Genomic DNA, 22197 nt, shown 5'->3' with positions numbered 1-22197 from the left:
GTCCCTAATTTACCATTGTAAGATTAGAGGGAAGGCAGCTAGTCATCACCACCAACTGCCAACTCTTGGGCTACTCTTCTAACAAGGAATAGCGGAAATGACTGTAACATTGTAACGCCACCACGGCTGAAAGGGCGAGCATGTTTGGTGCAACAGGGATTCGAACCCGCGACCCTCAGATTACGAGTTGAGCACATTAATCACCTTGCCATGTCAGGCACTACCAAAACAATGAAGAGAAGTGTTAACGTTAAAACACTGGAATTACGTATTATTAACAATTAAAGCACCTTTAGCGGCTATTTAACGAGTTGGAAATTTTTCTGTAAGACTAAAGTACTGTTGACAGTTTTAAATCAAAGAAAAATGTGCTAACACAGGAAATCTAAACTTAACGTGAGGGTTGTATTAAACATTATAATAAAAAAGTACAAGTTCTATTGTAAAATTTGTTAAAATATGTACCTTCTTGGAGCACTCAGTTAAAGAAAAAAAGGGTTATATTAGGTTTGTTTTGCAATGCTTATGCAACGCTACCTGAGATTCATCTGTATATAACGTCACTGATTTCGATCTAGAGAGTAGGTGGACAGATACTCGACAGCACCCATCGTCAATCATTTCGCGCACCCGTGGCCTTACAGCACGAAGCGCTTTTTCACAGTAACAAATCGCAAACAATGTGAGCCATCGGGTTTATAGTTCGAGCACGCCACACAGTTGGCCACGCCCAACTGAGTTCTGTTTGGACTTTATTTTGTGTTTTATTATTTTTGACGATAGGGTTAGAACATGTGTGTAAAACCCCTGATTTTATCGTTTTAAATCCGTAGACTTATCGCTGTCCCAGTGAGGGACAGAAAATTATGTGAAAGTGTAAGAAAATTAATATAATCGTAGGGAACTTCGTGAAAAAAGAGAAAGTTCAAAAGTGTAGAAAAATAAATGAACGTGTAAGGAAAGTGACGAAAATGTAGGAAACTTAATGAAAGGTAAGAAACCTAATGACAATATTAAAACTCAATGAAAGTGTACGAAAGTAAATGAAAGTGTAAAACTTAATGATTAAGAAGTTCAATGAAGTGGGAAAAGTAAATAAAAGTGTGAGAAAGTTAATGAAAGCGTAGGAGATTTAATGAACATTTTACTTAGTACAGCGTTTGGTATCAGCATTTATGGTACAAAGAGTAAACGGTATTGACTCTTATGGTAAAACTAGATATACATTGATCATTAGTTTGTTGTTTTTTCACTGGTGGCATGGAGGTATAGCTTTTAAAAAAGTATAGAAAAAATATAACTCAACACCCCATAATGCAGCAGTCAAATTTGTAGTAAGCTCCTGCCAAATTAACAAGATGACGATGTTCCAAAAGTTGGGTGGGATTTCATCCATATATGGGCAATTTATAAAAACACTATTGTTATGTTATGGCTTCTGGATACAACTCTAAGTTGTAACTTCTACATATAATCATTTTAAATAGTTTAAATAGTTTACCACCAGATTTAATGATTATCTGTAAATTCTCCCCCACCTTTCTTGTTTTGGATTAGTTAGTTTCGTCTGTTCTCACGAGTTATTTGGTTTTTATTTATCAGTACAATTTGAGATAAAACCACAAAAAAAGTGCACTTCAAGGTCTACACAGCATCAATGGTAACAGGTCAAAGCTGGTCTTGAATGTGGACCTTTCTTTAATTTTAACAAGAGACAGATAATTATATTATTAATGTTCTTGGTAATACATTAATCTTGGAAAATGTTCTCCCTTTCTTCATTTCCATACAATTAAATTGTTGGAAGTGAAGCCTGATAAAGAAGTTATCTACTTTAGTAAACCAGACAACTTGATTTTGAGTTTTTTTTTTTATTGCTGATAAACGACATCATATACATAGACTAAAAAAAAACAGAAAGAAAAAAAAAGATTTCCTTGATAGCAATCAGACAACAACCGAGTCTTCGAGCGTTCAAAAGTAAAAACTTTACGTGTTACATCACCTTGACTTCAGATAGGCTCTCGAAAGGCCAAAGTCCCCGATTGCCCGGCCAGTGGCGGCGCCAACAGTGGCCTTGGCGTCGCCTGGTGATACCCGTAGGCAACAATGCTCTTAAAATTCAGGTTGCAACTGTGTGTAATCATAAATTGTAGAATCGTATGTGCATAATTACCGTTTTACTAGTTCGAAACGGCTGAGACAGTGCGTATAGTATTCTGTACAAAATCATTAACAACGTTTCCTTTGTTTATTGTGATGAAAAATTATAAATCATCCAATATATTTTATTCCAAAGAATTCGTCATGTCCATGAGCAGTCTGTTTGAAAGATTATAACATAGTTAACATAAACAAACAAGATATGTGGTATAAATGAGGCAATTTAAAATAGGATTATCGATTTGAAACATATATATATCTGATGCTCGAACATGAACTGTGGATCTCGTAGTTAAGGTATTAAAGCTAGTTCTTGGAAAAGCGCAAATTATCTGTTCTCTGACTGTACATGTGCATTGCGCATGAAACTACAAGTTTGTAGTGACGGATATTTGCTACGTGCACAAGTCCATGTGTTCACGGTGAAATGAACATGAAGTTATTTTGTGTATCCATTTTCGATTTGTGCTATCTCCATTCATTTAAACTTCTCTTAGATTTTGCGAGTAAAATAGTTATTTTGTTCTTTAATTGATTCTGAAAAATATATTAAAACGATAATGACAGTTTAACGATGGTATATTTAATTAGAAAAAACACGCCTGAACAAGTCACTTGATTGCCACTCTTGAGTTTTGATAAGGCCGTCGGAAAAATATTTCGTAATATCTATTCTACATTACTTTTACGTGAAATAAAAGACAGTATTACCGCGCAATCCAAAGTAGTTGATGTACAATGCGATTAAGCGTCTCAGTGAAAAACGAACTAAATATGAAAAATAATGGTAATAAAGTAACCATTAATTTAAATGTAGTTTCTGTATAACACAGAAAATTCACATTCGCTGAGTTTGTAACGAACGTTAAACTTTGTTGCTTCTGTATTCGTTACTCGCTGTATTTACAAACAGTAAGACGAGGTCCTGTAGACTAGCGGGATATTCCACCCCTTCTTACCCCCATCAAAGCCCGGGACGCCTGCGGCCATGTTGTGGAGAAAACTTGTACCAAACAGCTGAGCAGGGGGAGGGGCACAACCTCTTTCCTCATGGTGTGTTACTGCTCAGTGCGCGCGCGTATAAATTACATGCGCGTATATTTGCTAGTAGATGAAGAAAAACTTTTAAAAGTTTCTCTTCTACTGCAGTGGGAAACTATCACAAGTACACTTACTCTCAAGTTGTACAGTTTTCTGTATTTCAATCATCTTTTACATTATTTGTGAATGTTCTCTATGCATGTGTATTTCTTAAAAACAGATTTCTGTAACAGTTTCTGAATGTAGAACATTACGTGGAAACGGATACAGATAAACACAGCTAAACTGCTATTGGGCTTTGTGCCAAGGTTCCACATAGGCTGTAAGACAGCTATAATTTTTGACACGGTACGTACTGTGGTAGACATTCATGTTCTGTCAATATTCTTGTGTGCATATACAAATTTATGTTTGAATTTTCGTTTATTAGAAAAAATCTTTATGATAATTTCTTTTTAAATAAATTTAATTAAAAGCACAAAATATGCGTGTGTACTGTTAAACAATAAGGCCTCCCCTCAGTAACTCAACTGTTAAACAATAAGGCCTCCCCTCAGTAACTCAGCGACGAATCTGAAGGTTGATAACGCTAAAAGCTGGGCTTCGATACCTGTGGTTGGCACAACATAGATAGCTCATTGCGTAGTTTTCTGTTCGACGTCAAACTAAGCAAACTCAAACAATGAAAATGGGCCAGAAAATTGATACATTTTTTTTTTGTGGCTTTTCTCATTCATCTTTAATAACGAAGCAGAAACTTTATGAAGCACTTAAATATTTCTGGGAAAATAAATGTTTTGAAAAAAAACACACGTAATATTAAAGAATTCTAGGAATAATAACTTAGGTAACTAGAAAAAGCTAAAACTATTTGTGCAGTGTTTTTTCTTTTTCTACACCAGGAGTTTGGAGGCAGGTAAGTGTATAAAATTACTTCTTAAGTTTGCAGCTATTTTTTGTTCTGCGCATCATCAAACACTGAAAAAGATCTACCTCTAGAAACGAAATAAAACTGCAAAGAAGGAAAGCAATTTTCAAATAGACGACGACAAGACTCGGCGATTATCATTATATTACAATAACATGCAGAAGGTGACGTCAGGTTACCGTGGTTACCAGTGCATTACGGTTTACAGTCTGTAGTAGTCTCAGTTCGACTCACAAAAACTGACCCTGAACACCTGCATGACAACTGTGGTGCTGACTCAAAACATTCTAACCGTGAAAGTGTGAGTAAAGAAGAACAGTTAGGGTCCATAGCCTTATTTCGTATTGGTCATGATGGGTTAGTAGGTTATTGTTACTGCTTTTGCATGACTCAGTTTAGTCCTGCTGGTCTGGTAAAAACACGTGGAAGCCTAGGCTCTACCAAACAATTGTTCCAGCCCGGGCAACTACGCTACAGGTTGGACGTTCAACATAAACCTTAATCGTGGCATACGATGCACGTGAATTTAAAATCTTGGCAGGAAGCCATTTTAACAAATCAGATACCGCTTGATGGTAACACGTATATTGTGATTTGAAGTGGCTAGAAGCCAAGACCGAGATAAAACTACGACTACAGTAATAACCAGTAAGGCCTTCCTGACCATATGATTCATTGTCTTTTTTTAGGTTCATAAAATTACGTGCAAAAACACTTACTCGGAACACACTGTTGACATTCGTTTTATACCAAAACAAAAGGCTTAATATTAACTGGAAACAGAAAACATCTGATTTTTTTTTTTTTTTTTTCGCTTCAGCACTCTCGAGGCTAAACGAAATCTGAGGGCTTATATAACGCTAAAAATCGGGATTTGATACCCGAGGTAAGAAATCATAGATAACTCGTTGTGTAGCTTTGCGCATAAGAACAAACGAACAAAACCCTTTACCTTTTAGTAAATGAAGTACTAATATGTGGAAAAGCGGATTTTACAGCTTTATGTTAAATACTATTTTACATTCGTAATTTAAAAGACTGTTAATTACAATTCACGTAATACTAATTACAATTCACGTAATACTAATCAACCATTCAAGATCTACATTATAATCGAATATAAATGATCCCTTTAAACAATGGATAATTTTTTCTTGCATCAATCGTATTTTATAACCTAAACGCTAACTTAAAATTTGGTATATTGAATCCATAAAAGGGACTGAAAAATGAATTTGAGTCCATTTGTTAATACAACTCAATAATGTATAAAATACATGCATGGAAGATTCAAATAAGTAAATATAATATTTCTAATTTTCATCGATATCAAAGGAATACATAAAAAATCCAAAAATTAACAGAAATAGAAGCATAATTAGAATCATCATAATTATCAGTAAATATTAACTTAAACCCCTTTTCATCAAAGTTTAACTAAAAGTTATCAGTTTTAAGGTAAAAATCCGTTTGACATTCATTAGACGCTTCAGTTTTTTCTTTAGTAACGCATTATGATCCTTACGTTTCCAAAGGTTTGAGTAAGATGTATCTTAGTCTACCTTCTTATTAACAGGTTTTTGTTTTGAATTTCGCGCAATGCTACTCGAGGGCTATCTGCGTTAGCCGCCCCAATTTAGCAGTGTAAGACTAGAGGGAAGGCAGCTAGTTATCACTACCCACCGTTAACTCTTGGAACTACTCTTTTACCAACGCACATTATATCGTAACATTATAACGCCCCCGCGGCTGAAAGGGCGAGCATGTTTGGGGTGACTGGGATTCGAACCCGCGACCTCCGGATTACGAGTGGAACGCCTTAATTGGCCATGCCGGGCCTCTTATTCAAAGGAATAAAACAACATTAAACATTTTCCGTTCTTTACGCAATATAAAGAAACATATTCTTACCATTCGAGGATCCAGCAGATCCAAATAAGTGATCCTCGTAAGGTAGAATCTCAAAGCTTGTCTGAGTTGCAACCGAAATAGTTTGGTTTCCACTTTGAGGATTCGGACCTTCACCAATAGTCCAATCACACTGATGATTACCAGACTGAAGCGGACGAGGAGACGATGCAGGCGGACCAAAATAAGGAAGTAACTGAAGACGTGGACTGCGATCACGTGGATAGGAACCAGGTCGTATGACTATTTCAGATGACCAGAAAATGTCCCTGGTTGGATCACTTCCAGAAGTATTTGGACGCACAACGATCGGAACAGAATGGCTTAAAGAATTAGGAGACTCCTGGTCCTCTCTGCTGATAACATGGGAACTATAGGAAAACAAGGAAAAATTAGTTTGATCTTTCCCATAACCACAAACACAAGTTTGGCTATCTTGTTCACAAAGCCCAAGTCCATGGGAAATAGAGTCGCCATGGTTTCCAATATCTGACCACTGGTCATCTACAACAGTCTGACACGGACGGGTATCAGGAAGATATGACTCTGTAGAATCATCCATTGTGAAATTGAATATTTCCTGACAGCTATTACTGGCCGGTGAAGCCTCGTAGCCACTGTCCATGGATTCCTGAAGACGTGACCGCACTGGCCGATCCTGACTAGCTACCGAAGAGCATTCTTCCTCAAAAACAGGAGGATATTCATCGGATGGCAGAGCTTCTTGATCGTCCATTGATGCATCTGTTGAATACAAGACAACGATATATAAAAATTATTATTTGATCAACGATAGCGAAAATACATACGTACACATACGAACAATAAAAACAAATTTTGAAATAAATATGGACAATGTAGAGATGGCAATGCTAAAAGGTACAGAAACAAGATAGGGATGAATATACAAAACCATATAAAAATACACACAGAAGTAGCCATATCTTTTGTAGAAAAACTTTTATTTACAACTAAATGTTGAATTTATTTCATTTGCATGAATTCAGGTTTGTATAAAAGCATTTACACTGGATAATGCTATGAAGTCTTACAATGGCTAATTCCCATAAGCTTGTAACATTGAACCAGTGGTTACTAATACAGTGAGTTTTGTATGGTTTTCTGCATTCATCTTTACCTTGCTTCTGTAACTTTTGGCGATCCTTACATCATTCTTAATTTTTAAAAATTGTTTTGAATCACTTGTTTCCCCTCATTTTCAAAACAATACCAATGAATATTAATGAATGGCAGCTTCTCTGAAGGCAATAGTTTCAGCCTGGCGTGATGAGTTGTGTTGATAGAAATCACGTGCTGAAGTTAGTAAAACGTCATACTGTTTCTTCATTCCTCATATTAAAATGCGACATTCTGGTTTGCAAGTCTTCACAACGACTTCAATCATTGATGAGTTAACCCTTCTGACGTCAGAATCAGAATAAATAGTAGAACATTTGGCTGTTACACTATTCGCCAGTTCTCTACTTGAAAGATATTTTTGGCTAAACTGGAGGTCTTAATAGCTTTGTAAAACCTCGATAAAAAATCTAAAGTAGGTATTTATAGAAGTCTCTTAGATTGTTATATGAGAAATCTGAGACTATGATGAGCATAATATGCGGCGCCCATTTTGTTCGTGACCAATCACGTTGTTACACGCATTACTGTGTTTGGTGACAAACTGGTTAAAACGAAAATCTACTTTAGTCCTCATAAAATGGATGAAATATGGAACTCTAACCTATACCCTCAGAGCCCAGACGTTACAAATTAATACAATCAGGACAGGAATAACCTATAATAACTTCTATAGTTAAAACTCCATGACATTTAGAAATCATGCGAGATACGATAAAAATGTCATCAAAAATTACTTAACCCACTCACCCTACACACACATCAAATGAAAATACTTCTGATAAAACAAGAAAAGCGAGTGGTTGGTGACATCCAAAAGTATAAATTACAGTTATATTCTTATTCGTCTTATACCGAAGAAAGCAATGTCATTCATTTGCTAACTTTTTCATGGTTCATCATTTTATTATTTTGTTCAATAACTTATCAAGCGAGTCATATTGATTTGCATTATAAGTATCGAACGTTAGTTATCTAAGCCACGTGTTGCAACATTTAGTAGTTTAATTTTAGCCTATATGCTCGGATGACGGAAGCAATTCAAACAGAGAAAGGGGGGTTGTACAATTACAGAACGCATGACGTGTTTGTTCCCTTAGAGATACAAAGAAAAAAACGTGTTATCCTTAAGCAACCAACACAAAATTAAAAAACTAATTATTTCATAAAGTGAAATTTGTGATCATATCTTGTAAAATCATTTTTTTTTTCCCAATGAACTATAAGTTTCACAATTTTCAAAATATCTTATTACATTAGTGAAGTTTTTAGTTTGGTAAACCCTGATAATAGCTTTACAATATTTTAATATACATGCTGTTAGTGATATTCTTTGTCATCATTATTTTTTTTTAATTCATAAAATATTTCAATACTGTAACTTTAATATCTGTCACCAGATGGGGACACTATCATAGGTCGGTTTGCTTCGTTTCAGATATGTGCTAAAAGCTACGTAAGGGATACGTATACACGCCAGACGTCCCTACTTTTGAACTGATAAACTAGAGAGAACGTAACCATACAATAACACCCAGTGTCAACTTTTCAGGTACACTAATAGGAAAGTAGAATTTGACCGTTAATTTTTTTAACACACCAAACACACTTTTTGATTGTTTTTGTTGCAACGGGATGTGAACTACCTACTAAGCCACAGCACCTTTTTGAAACAGGGAATGATCATTATCCAATAGATTGTTAAAACAAAATTAAAAAAAAAACCATTAAATCTATCAGTTACTTCTGAAGGCTATAAAGTTGAGCTGGAATAATATACGTGCAAAACACGTAATTAAAATTTAAATCTGCAATTAAAGTAATCACACATTAACAAAAGAAAATTAAAATACAAAAAATACATAAAAGTGTATGGAGTCTCGTTAAGAACATTATTACACAAGTTGATACGGAAAATTAAACGGTACATCAGATGAAAATGATTTGGTGGCCTCATAATGTCATTATAATTCTTGTTGCCACGTTCGGTTATATTGTATCCAACAATCATACATCTTGACAACAGCCCAAAAGCGTATGTCTCTGAGGTGAGGCTATTATTTCCTAAGCAAACCACTCCTCCCTGTTGCTTTCCATAATCAAACTAATATATATATAGGTGTGTGTATTAAAATTTTTCAGCACGATTTTCAACAGTCCGATCATATAGAAACCCATAAGTTCTATGTACGGAAACTTGACCTGTATGTGTATGAAATAACATGAATACCAGTTTTATTCTCCAGGTGCTTGAGGAGGTATGCTACAGTTAAAGGTGAGATATAACCGGAAGTCTTATTTTGGTGAATCCATACCCCATTGGCCTCATTTACAAACGAAGATTTTCTTAGCTATTTTGGATACAGTTTCCTGGAGCATGCGGGTTTTTGCATCTGACCTTTATTCTTGTAGATTCTCACCTATTATTAAATATTGCACATGGCTGGTATGTGGAGTGTTGCAGGTCTCTTTGTGGGTATTTCTTGTTTCCCAAGCTTATCCATATTTCTTTATTTCCCAGTGCTATTAAGTGCAGGGGATACACCATATCTCCATCTTGGAAATTCTAAATCCCCGATCTGAGCACGTGATTATGGTATGAGTGTATGAATATTTTGTATAGGAATAGGCTGTTACATTCCTTTCCCAAAAACCGATCAAATTTTTATTGCACTAATATAACACCCGTGAATCGCAAAACAACGTCTAAACGTATTGTGATAGATTCCATTATACCTTAATTATCACGTGCTTTACTGATTTGTATGTTCAAATTTATTTTAATATAAGGTACTATCAATCCTATGTAGAAGACAGAGTTATTACTTTTAAGATTGTTTCATTAAATCTATAAAAAGTTCAGACTCAATCATATTTGTTGGTTTTGAGCCATTGTTTGTTTACACAATAAACTGGAATGGGGTCGTATAAATTGACAGGTATTTTTATCTGAAACTGTGTGGGTGTTTTTAATTCGATAAATATTCATAGTAATGTCAAATGACATCAAGAAGTTTTGTTTAATATTATCCACTTATAGTTCCAAAGGAAGTAGTAATATTTACAAATTATAAATAATTAAATGTACTGCACTTTATTTCTTGTTTTCTAAGGCACCAAGACATCAAACTCAACGTGACGAACACGTGTTCATTGGGTAAACCAAGTAGTCAAACGTCACCTAAGTTGTGGGGTGAGTTGTGCATGTGTTATATACATTCTTTGAGGTGACGTTAGCCATAATTAAGTAGAATACGTCATAGAAACTGGATCAGCGAAAGTACCAATACATAACAGGAACGTGATCACAAGCTCGATTCTGGTTGAATAATAATGTAATGCAACATCGTACACTACTTGAATGATGTAAGATCTGTTACACCTATAACTTACAAGTCTATTTTTACATATATATGATACAGTTAGTTATAGGTCAGCAAGCACCGCAGAATTTAAACAGCGTAATAAAAAGAGCATAGACCTATCAGAGAACTGAAAGTACAAAGCAAGTATACACACACACTTAACCAAAGCAAGGTTATAGAGGAGGGGTTAACTTCCTGTACACTTGATACAGACTATTCTGTCCACTTCTGACGGCAGGCTAGGCAAGGTGTAAAACGATGACTCACGACAGCAGAAAGCAACAGTTTTAACTATTCTACAAAAATTCAAATATAGACAGACAATCCTAATTAGGGATGACCTGAAATTCTCCGCGAAACGGTATACGCATAACATGTCAAGCGAAAAACCACTAGACTCCTGTTATATTGTCTACATCACTTCCTTTTAGGCTAACATTTTAACATGGAGGGCTGTGTGCTACCATTTATCGACACTATTCACAGAATTGGAAGCTTATTGTACACTGCACAAATCGCCACATGCTACGTGTGGTTTTATTCTTGCACGGGAAGCTTTAGTTATTTTATAACCAGCTCAAATAGCTTCAAGTTGTGAAAATATTTTAAGTATTTAACTGTCCTCATTAAGAAAAAAAAGACAAAAAAAAATCGGTGAATGAATCCCAAACAAGACATTATTTCGAGTTGAAAATATTTATCAATTATTAAATTTCAAAACAGACTTCTCTATTTTAGTGACATGTAGTGTAAACTATATGACATACTCGAGATTGTTATTTTTACTTTTTTTGGAATGAATCGTTTTCTGGATTTTTAAGTTAACCTTGAAAACTATGTACTTATTCATACCTGTTGGTGCTTCGAAAATAATTAGGCCTCTTTTGTCTGTCTTGCTTCGGAAAAAGACCAGTTGGTCGAATCCAATATTTTCTAACCTTTTATGGAAAGAAAGAAAGAGATACAAACGTATGTGATAAACTATTCCAAAAACCTGCAGTCATTAATTATAGATATATTTATATGTCAATCGGTGTTTAAGTGTTTTTGTCCAAACCCAAACAAGGTCTTACGTTGATTTTGAACAAGGGTGAATCACCACTATTGTACAGAAATTAACAACGTATGACAAAACATTTGCCTGGTAGGAAAATATATTATAAATGTTTTCATAATAATGTAAAGCAAATCGTACACAACTAATTGATTCCTGCTACTGTACTCGTACAGCATCATGTCCACTCCACTAGTAATTATTCTTTTAGACTAAAATGTTCTTTGAACTACATTAGCTGGAATTAACTGTTTATCCTGCCTAAAATGTTATTGACGCAAACTCTGCAAATTAATGGGCTCTCTTTACAAATTATAAAAACTGCACATGCAATGTGTACAATTATATAATGTGTGTTTTTGTAAGCTTACAACAAACTTGTGTTGACTGTCGTGGTAGATTAGGAAAAGCAACGGGAAAAGTGTCAAAGACCCTCATAATCAGAAACCACTGTTTTTCCGTGTGGAGAGTGGTATCCTGCTTTTGACCCCGCCATTTGTTTGCGAAACGCCAAAGGTTCTGGATAATGACATCACCTCCTTAAGAAGAAAGAGCGGTGAACGTGAGACAGTTGATAGAACAGCATAGTGGCACCGCGAGCGATGACTCAACCAGGACGACCAGTTTTAGTGGCACTACCTGACGTACCATACATACACCTGTGTAAAGCAGTTTGGACCTGGCCACGATATCTAGTGGTTTAGAGCTCAAAGTATTACCGTAAAACGACTATATAATTTATTCTATAAAACAATAAAACCCATGGAAACGTATTTAAATACTAATAATAACTGATTGAAAGAGCATACATAACTTTCTAACAAAAAACATTGGTTATATATCGAACGTCCACGTTTAAACCTAACTCTCTCTACTATCAGCCTAATGTTAAATTAATGTCATTTTTAATTATTATATTTTTCTTAATCCCTATACATAGCTTACTACTGAGGTATTACAGTTTCTATAATGACATAAGCCCAGTGTAATATTATTCATCAACTCTACCCTAAAAAGTACGAAGAAAAACAAAAATTTGAGAAGCTCGTGAGAAACTACACAATTTCACATTTTTTATATCACTACATCTAAAAAAAATGTAGCTATACTGAAAGTAATAGTTTAGTTTGGATTTGTTATAGCGAAAATTGTAGTATATTTATAAAAACTCTATACTTAAGTAGTGACCAGATATTGTGGAATTAAAAGAAATCACGTAAGGTGCACTGTTATCTTTAGTTGTTGTTGAACGCCAATCATGTATATCAGTTGTAGAGTGAAAGAATGACAACAAAAGAAAATTTGTGCCACAATACAATGTTCCAGGGTTAGAGTGACGCCATATGGCTGCTGTCAGAGAACCTCATTTTTACAGGCCCGTGTAGCACGAGGAAACTCCCAACAATACGAAACCTATAGAATGTGGTCCTTTAGCAACCATCTATATTTAGACTTAAACACAGAGCAAGCAACAAGCTGAAGTAAAGTTTTGCCAAAACGTAGTGGAGGCGATCGCAATGCATGCCAAGCTAAACCAGAACTGAGTTTGCATACTGATAGGGTTAAGTGCAATGCATTGTATGTGTGCTACACGTGAACGTAGTATGAATGCGTGACATTTTACAGTTGGGTGCACAGTAACAAAACTACTTAAGCATGCATGTGTTTTAGCATAGGTACTTAAGATATGATAAACAGTACTTTGTAAAATAAATCGAAAGTGAAATATGTAATAGAGTTAAGTAGTGAAATAAATGGTGAAGATATATTAATTGGGAAAGACTATGAAAAATTAGGTTAGTGGTATTAAGACGTTCCTTTAGGAGAAACGTAATTCATTGAGATGGCGATGCACATTTACCAGCCACAACAGGTTTGATTCGCTCACGAGTCAACGGTCAACTTATGTACGTGATATCTTAATTTACTGATAAAATGTTGTGATGATATGGTGGTGGAACTTCATTTTATAGGAATACTATTCGCTACGTAAACATTTCCTGCTTAAACGTCGACCTATGCTTGAAACAGACAGGAGCAGGCCATTTAAGTCAAATCTCTATAACCTCACTGTTTGTTTTAGAAGCACACTGCTCTAAGCTATATTACAACGTAGTAAAAACGTGACTAAACGTGCAGTTCCTTAATATATACATACATACACAAACAGCAGAATGTTAAGTGTCAAGTCTTCTGATTAGCGTGTCTGATAATCATACAGGTATTTTCAATTATTTGTTCTAGTATAAATACTTTTTTCCGTATTTAGCAGACACTGATTTTAAATATGGTTATTTATGCTAGGTAGATGTTTCGAGCAATTTTCCAGGTATTTGCAGTCTGTTTTTTGTTAAACTGTTCCCGAAAACCACATGAACTATACCACAAAAGTCACATATTATTTTGAGAGAATTTTTCAAACCACTAATAGTCAAAAGGAAACTGATATAAATGCATTGAAACGTAACAAAATGAGTTTGTCAAAGTACAAACAAAAAACAGAAACAAGAGTAAATGGACAAATTTGCTTCAATTTGAATGTGTGAAAAAGTTAATGATTAACCTTAAACGTATAAGAAAATATTACACCAAATCAATAGCGTAATATTAACAATTTTTTATCACTTAGACAAACTTATTGCATCCTGTAACTGAAAAAAAAATACAAAATTTGGCTCTTACTCAATAACAATAACGGATAACAATTTCACATTTAACAAGTTTTTTTACAACTTCCATGGCCTTGAAACCAATATTTCTAACCATAAGATTGCTTGTAATAGAATTATGACTGTTACACAAATATGTAATTTTTATACTTTCAAAACTACAAAATACATAAAGAAAGAAAGTGAGTTCTGTCGAACTTTTTATTGTTTTTTTTTATGTAAGTGCGATAATATTAGGCAAAGTTAAAAAGAACAACAAAAAACACACTAAATAATGGTTGTTTTTAATTCATTTCTTACCATAGGCGCAACTTTATCCAAATTTTAAGTGAAGTTAAATTTAGAACTTGAATTTATGTCGGAGATTAACCTAACTTGGACCAAGTAAAATCGACTAAAACAAATTTACTTACGTTACCGTAACTGCTGTAAGGTTGTGTCGATGGAATATCAAACGTTATCGTGGTTAGCCTATACGGTCACCTGACTGTAATTGCTAATTACTTACTAATATTAATATATCTTTAATTGATACATACAGATAGCCATATAGGTTGTATCCTACGTTTCGACTACTAATCTGCTAACGTCTTCGGAGAAATTCCAGGAAGAGCTATTTGTGTGGTAGTAGCGACCAGGATTCGATCCTGGGTCTTCGTAACCTTAGAGAAACTGACGAATGATTAGATTCATGTGAGCGTTTAGGCTACTAACCACAACAACATTTGTTTTGGAAATTCCTGATTGTTTCTTGATAGACGCGTTACAGTTAGTTATATGCTAAAAATTATTATTACCGCTTCACCTTTTCATAATTTACTAATTTTGTTACCGATTTTCTTTACTTCTTACAAATACACACACAATACCTTGCTTTTACAGTTATTTTACGTATGAGTAATTTACTCAGTATAGCGTGTTATATTACTCTAATATTTCATAAGAGGTTTATTGCTTTTAAGTGAAAATGACGCAAATATCAAATCATTTTCCAACCAGGGTTGTAGCACTAAAGTGGATAAAAAGCATTCGGTTGACACAATACTCATGTTAAAAATTCCAAACAACCCGTTTTTTATAGCTTTTCACCTTCCTATCGCTAAAGAAACTCAAGTCTTCCTACCTGCCATTTCTTAGTAATAATAAAACAAAAGTTGTCAAACTCTGCCTTTGGCGATGTGTTGCCTTAGTTGTTGTAGGTGATTAGCCTTCCAGTCTATACAACTTTTCGCCCGAAGTTCACGCTACACACGCTTAACGTACTTTGCTCAGCAGTGTACAGAGTAAGTTTGTTTATCTCCGTGACATCACGCCACTAGCATAGCAGGATAGCCAATGAGCGCGTCTCTGAAGCCATCCTGTCTGAGCACGTTGTGTTTTCACCAATATGATGACGTTTACGGGCTAGGGAAGAACGTGTGTGTATTTTCACCAATATGATGATGACGTTTATGAGCTAGGGAAGGACGTGTAACCACGATGAGAAAAATGTTAAAAGTCAATATGATTTAAGTAACCTCTAAAAAAAGTGTGTATGTGTCCATATATATATATATATTTTTTAACTTATAAAATCTAGAAGTGCCACAGTTTTATTCCCAAATGCAAATAGATCCACGTGACAAGATGTAACCAGAAGTTCAAGTTCAAGCTCGAGTTTAGGATGCGGTTTAATCGGCGGGTTTTAATTTCTAGGACGCACTTAAGTATAGAATGTTAGTTTCTTTAATGTACGCCCAGAGCTACATAAGGACTACCTGTGTGTGCCTAAAAGTGATTCTGATCCTCCTGTGTGTCAGCGGTAAGTTTACAGAATTAAAACAGGTACAATTCTCTGTGGTGGACAGAGTGCAAATAGCAGCTCATTGTGTAACTTTGCATTAAGAGACAAAAACAGTGATCTGGCTTTGGAAATGATAGACTAGAAAGAAAATAGTTAGTCAGCAGCACCCTACGCCAACTCTTGAGCTATTCTTGTTGTAACAAAATAGTGGATTCTGACCTTCATTTTTATAGCGCACTCAAAACTTCAATGCCTGTGCGTGTGTTTGCGGCAACCAACAGAACATAAACCATCAACCTTTGAATTAACAGTCCTGGTACGTTAAACGGTAAGCCCGGCATGGCCAGGTGGGTTAAGGCCTTCGACTCGTAATCCCAGTCGCACCAAACATGCTCGCCCTTTCAGCCGTTGGGGAGTTATAATGTGACGATCAATCCCAATATTCGTTGGTAAAAGAGTAGCCCAAGAGTTGGCGGTGAGTAGTGATGACTAGCTGCCTTCCCTCTAGTCTTTCCCGTCGCACCAAACATACTCGCCCTTTCAGCCGTTGGGGAGTTATAATGTGACGGTCAATCCCAATATTCGTTGGTAAAAGAGTAGCCCAAGAGTTGGCGGTGAGTAGTGATGACTAGCTGCCTTCCCTCTAGTCTTACACTACTAAAATAGGGACGGCTAGCGCAGATAGCCCTTGAGTAGCTTTGCGCGAAATTCGAAGAACCAAAAACAAATGTTAAACAGTAGACCACTTCCGGCCGATTGCTTTGATACACTTTGTAATTTACACAATATTCGGTTTCAAGCATAGAATCAGTACGTTTTTAAACAGTGAAACGTTCATGATTTGAAATGGTAACTAATCGCACTTCTACTTGTTAACAAAGTGTTTTTTTTTAATAATAGCTAAAACCTGTTTAACCCTTAAACAGCAGTCATCATCAATTGAAACTGCTACCTACAACATTCCCGTTGTTTAAGGGTTAAGACTCACTTAAAACATATCATATAAGTTTAATGGATATATTGAGCTACTTTAAACTAGAAACTAATTAACATGGTAGTTCCATTTCCTGCGCAATAATACAGCATTTTTAAGGAGTATGTGATATTTCCTTCTAATTTTAGTTCTTCTCAATAACATTTCTGGATACCAGTCAAGACGTAATTTATATTATGGGCCTCCACAAGCCTTAGTTTGAATATCTTTTATCTGACGTTAAAAGTTAACCATTGTTACCATTAGTTATCATTATCCCAGGTTACTAGCCTAGTTTACAATAGGTCACAGAATTATTTTGAGAGAAAAGGCAGTATGAGCTTTATTTCTTACACACTAAACTTTTTATTAGGCAAATAGTAAACTCAAATTATACCGTAGTAGTGTAAGACGTTTAAGGTGGTAAAGAAAATGTGTTTTTAAAGCTACGAAAAGTGACTACAACCATGTTGACCACAGATATATTTTATTACATTCCTTCTAACTAGTGTACATGGACTTAGAATTAGAGGGACGTGAAAATACCATTTCAGACGAATCTTTTGGCTGCCACACATAAAGGACAAGGACGTTTTGCATTCAATGCCTGAAATTTGTATAGTAACCAATGAAGAAGATTGTGAAAAGAGAACAGACAGTTGTTTCGAATGCTCAGTCAGTCATAAGGTGTTTCGTCAGAACAAAACGAGAACAGCTTGGAAAGAGCATCCCAAACAAAAATATTCACATTGGAATAAAATGGAGAACGAATGAAAATCTCACTGAGAAAGAAATATAAGTTTAACTTGAAACTTGAATAACAATATCTTCAGGGTATTGACTCTAATAATCATATGTTACCTGTAGGGTATTGTGCTTTTAAGGCTTAAGTGCTTCCAACAAATACATTTAATATTTGGCGGGGATGAGGATTTGTACGATTATTGGAAGCTTTTGGATTTTTCTAAGGTGGAATTGGAATAATATCGGTTTGGTAACGGACTGGATTGTTTCTTTACAGCATACGCAGCACAAATCTAATAGTAGCAATTTATTGTTATGTTCTTCTGCCTCTTTTCTACCACCTCTCACAATAATAATCCCTAAGTGCTTCTAAGGCATGTAGACAGATGTCTTAGCGACAAAAACAGTTATTTTAGCCTAATTTATAGCTTAGCTCAATAAATTACTTCTTTGTATTCACTAATTGAAGACCCACGGTAGACCAACGGTAAGTTGACGGACTCGCAACGCTAAAATTCAGGGTTCAGTTTTTTGTAGTAGACAGTACGCAGGTAGCTTATTGTATATAGCTTTGGGCTACAAAAGACAAACAAACCACTTATCGAATAACACAGAAAAAAAAATTGTATCTTATATAAACAGAACAATTTTGGTTTATTTGGAATTTCGCGCAAAGTTACTGGAAGGCTATCTGCGCTAGCCGTCCCTAATTTGGCACTGTAAGACTAGAGGGAAGGCAGCTAGTCATCATCACCCACCGCCAACTCTTGGACTACTCTTTTAACAATGAATAATGGGATTGACCGTAACGTTATAACGCTACCACGGCTAAAAGGGCTATCATGTTTGGTGCGACGAGGATTCGAACCCGCGACCCTCATATTACGAGGCTTTGCATTTTTATTGAAACAACAACAAAAACTACCTCGAAGATACAGAAATTCGGTTTTTGGATCGAGAAAACAAAGACTCCAGAACTCGAAAACATAAATTCGCACCAGAAAAATTGAAATCCGAATTTTCAAAGAGACTCAAAAATGCAGATATTCAATTCCCAAAAACACACTTTTAAAATAAAACATTACACCCAGAAAAGAGAGATAGGTCCTATTTTTATATGTTGCTTCACGTTTAATTTACAGACATGGAATTAAGGTTTACCTTCGCTTCACTTGGGTTTTGAGGAGACGCATAGTGATACACTTATCTCACTAGTTAACATAATTCGAGGATATAAAGTTGGCGTCGTATGTTACAAACTACCATTTAATGTACTGGTAAACAATAGACTTTGAGAAATTCATTGTGAGTGTACTACAACTTCCATTCTTTTAAACTGCAATCGTCATTTGATTCTAGCGCCAAATGGGTATCTTGTTCAGTGACGTCACTCTTCAGTTACCGACAACCTACCGTTTCGCAGTCTATTTTTACTGATAACAACCTGGAGAAATGCATGAGGTAGTGCTCTGTACATATAACAGCTGCGTAAGTCTAATATGTTTGAAAAAGCTTTTTTTAAGTTTAGAGCAATTGTAACGTTTGTCGAACAGTAAAATTTAGTTAAACAACTTTTGGGGCAAGGTATTCTATATGACTAAGAAACTTACAGGAACACATCGCCATCAAGAGGGACACATTTGTACATCAGTTCTTTTGAACGATCTGAATGTGTCAAAACATCTTTTATAATGTTAATTTTATCAGTATTGAGACTTCAGCGGTATTAATTACAACACCAGAAACCGGGTTTCGATACCCATTATGGTCAGAGCACAGATAGCCTATTGCACATGCAGTCAACGTTACGAGTGTTATTCACATGATCCGACATAACCCTCACATATAGTCTGACGTAGATTTCGTTTTAAGCTTTAATATTTTTTGCAACGATTTGACAAAAAAATATTTGAAGCACGAAGGAAGTTAAAAAGTTTCTATAAACAAGAAGCTATAGGTTATTGGATATTGTGCATATTTTGCAATAAGCCAAATAAAGTGCAATTGCTTATTAAAGCTATTTTTGTAACAAATTACATAAAATCAGCCCTTCAAACAAAATAAAGTCAAGTACTCATGTTTCATTCTTGTCTCATCATTATTTCATAACAGTGAAACGTGTAACTACTTTACATGTAACTACTTTTTCAAAATATGACATTTCCATCCGTGACGTGTTCCTTTTCACATTCCGTACATCGAGGCTGTTCGTACACACTTTACATTGTCTTGAATTTCATAGATGTTAGGAAAGATGACTAAAAAAGAAATTACCGCGGTACTACAATACGATATATAATAAATGTCGACAAAAATATTCATGTTCGTTTAGACCAGACAAAATATTTATTTAAAATAATGCGCCATGATAATTTCAGGGAGTTTTCTGGGATAAGTAAACTGCCCGATAAAATAACTGATAACTCGTGCACTCGACTAATCCTGTGTCCTTGCCTGATACCGCATTTTGTTTAGTTATCTGAAACAAGCAATAACGCGATTATATGAGTGACTTGGTTTGTCTGTTATTACATCTGTTTTTGTGCGTGTTTGTGTGTTTTTCTTATAGCAAAGTCACATTGGGCTATTTGCTGAGTCCATCGAGAGGAATCGAACCCCTGTTGTCTGTTTATCGTGGCATAATCAGATCACATATTTTAAAAATAAAAAAAATCAGATCTTAAACTACTTTTAAGGTTTCAGGATGAAAGCAGTTTTACAACAAAAAGACATAGGTGGGTAAGGCTAGAGATTATCTCTATATCACACGAAATTATAAACACAAATATATATATATATATATACACATAAATATTTTGACTGCGGAAGATAATATAATGTTACCTGTTTAAAATAATCTCATATATAGATGCATTATACAATAAATTACAAATCAAAGTTTGCACTAAATTTATTACCTGAGTACTTACAAATGCCTCACAAATTAACAACAAACACAAAGGTTGCTGTGTGACGTTCTGCTTCAAGAAATAGAAAAGCTCCAGGTTTGCAGCTCGTATGTGAAGTCGTGTGTGTGAGGATAAATAGATGTAACTTGTGACATTGGAAAAATTAAAAATATCAAGTTGGTTAACTAAAAAGACAGCTCGAACCGAGCAAACACGAGAAAACATGTTGTTTAAAAAATAAAACATGTGAGATCTAGATTTGAACAAATCAAAATAAACAGAAGTATTACCACGTTCAATTAGGTGACAAAAGTTAGTGTTCGTTTGTTTTGAATTTCGCGCAAAGCTACATGAGGGCTATCTGCGCAAGCCGTCCTGAAATAAGCAATGTAACACTAGAGAGAAGGCAACTAGTGATCGCCACCTACTGCCAGTTCTTGGATAGTGGGATTGACCGCCACCTTATAACGTCCTCACGGCCGAAGGAGTGAACAAGTTTGGCGTGACAGTGATTCGAACCCTCGACTCTCAGGTTACGAGTCGAGCGCTCTATCCACCTGGCCATGCCGGGCTCCGGGCGTTAGTGCCTTTGAAATAATCTTGTATAGAGTTAACTAAGATAATCGGATACCATATTTCGAGAGTGAATACTTAAACAAATCTTTTTTGTTTTTTCTTATAAATACTCTCGCTACCATATAGCTGGAGCTAACTGGCGTATCAGGATTGAAGTTAGTACAAGTTTTTTAGCTGAAAGAAGTAGCAACATGTACTAATTATAAGGATAACTAAATAAAAAAGAACAAGAGAAAAAAACAATAACAGAAGTAACCTTATTTCCAGGATATAAAAAGTGAAGTATTTCAAAGAGCCATTTTGTTCACTTTTCAATGTAAAGCATTTAACTCGTTGAAAGAAAAACAGTAAACAAAAAAGTCACGGGTTGCGTGATGAAATGGAATTCTATAAAGTTATTAGATCATTAATTTCTGGTTAATATTTGAACTAGAATTTAACGTCCACGCTCTTTGGAAACGTCTATGTCAAACGGATACCCATTATAACGATTATTTGTGTCTTCTAAATAAATAAACTCTAGTGGAGTGATTGAGAGGCGCTTTGAGGCCTGTCAGATTACGTTTGTTGATTAATAGATAAAATTGAAAATCAGAATAAATGAAGATTTCTGCCTCTGATGTTATGGGAAGAGTTAGGTTTTCGGGTTACAGTAGGTAAAAGGCATGGTCTTAAAAGTCAATCTTTTTATTTTGTTAACAAACCGTTAATTGGTTATGTTAAAGATTCCAGTCAGTCCTCTTTGGTACCATTAATGTTATTTTATATTGTATAATCTTATATTTACTACTTACTTTGAATGTGAAACTGGTGAAATGTTTATTTGTGGATGATATAAATGATGTTTTTTTAATATCATGTTTCAGTTCTTTTTTGCAATATATGCCTATGACAAAAATAACCATAAAAATAACAATTCAGAATTTTAGAATAACAAAACAAATTAC

At 35.1% G+C, this 22197-nt stretch overlaps 1 protein-coding gene and 1 long non-coding RNA gene across 6 annotated transcripts in view; one reads left to right on the top strand and one right to left on the bottom strand.

Annotated features, from left to right (window-relative positions):
* The window catches only part of LOC143252105 (uncharacterized), a 37917-nt gene extending 22385 nt beyond the window's left edge, over positions 1–15532 (bottom strand). The window contains exons 1-3 of one of the 5 annotated variants that reach the window (XM_076503755.1): positions 15389–15532; positions 11395–11480; positions 6044–6784 (exon numbers count right to left, since the gene is read on the bottom strand). In XM_076503755.1, the coding sequence (XP_076359870.1) occupies positions 6044–6776 (733 nt within the window). In that variant the 5' untranslated portion in view covers positions 6777–6784; positions 11395–11480; positions 15389–15532. Of the gene's footprint in view, positions 1–6043; positions 6785–7178; positions 7748–11394; positions 11481–14678; positions 15358–15388 lie in introns of those variants that run through there. The other 4 variants (XM_076503765.1, XM_076503744.1, XM_076503775.1 and 1 more) reach the window with 4 other exon arrangements.
* Positions 594–12820, top strand: LOC143252119 (uncharacterized). Its single transcript, XR_013028840.1, has 2 exons — positions 594–992; positions 11996–12820. It is a non-coding gene; the product is annotated as an uncharacterized LOC143252119 (long non-coding RNA).
* Positions 15533–22197: the final 6665 nt, after the last annotated feature.

The sequence above is a fragment of the Tachypleus tridentatus genome, chromosome 1 (genome assembly GCF_004210375.1).
Source record: "Tachypleus tridentatus isolate NWPU-2018 chromosome 1, ASM421037v1, whole genome shotgun sequence".
NCBI classification, from domain to species: domain Eukaryota; kingdom Metazoa; phylum Arthropoda; class Merostomata; order Xiphosura; family Limulidae; genus Tachypleus; species Tachypleus tridentatus.
The sequence above is the reverse complement of the archived record's forward strand: the minus strand, read 5'-3'. Positions and strand labels throughout refer to the sequence as shown.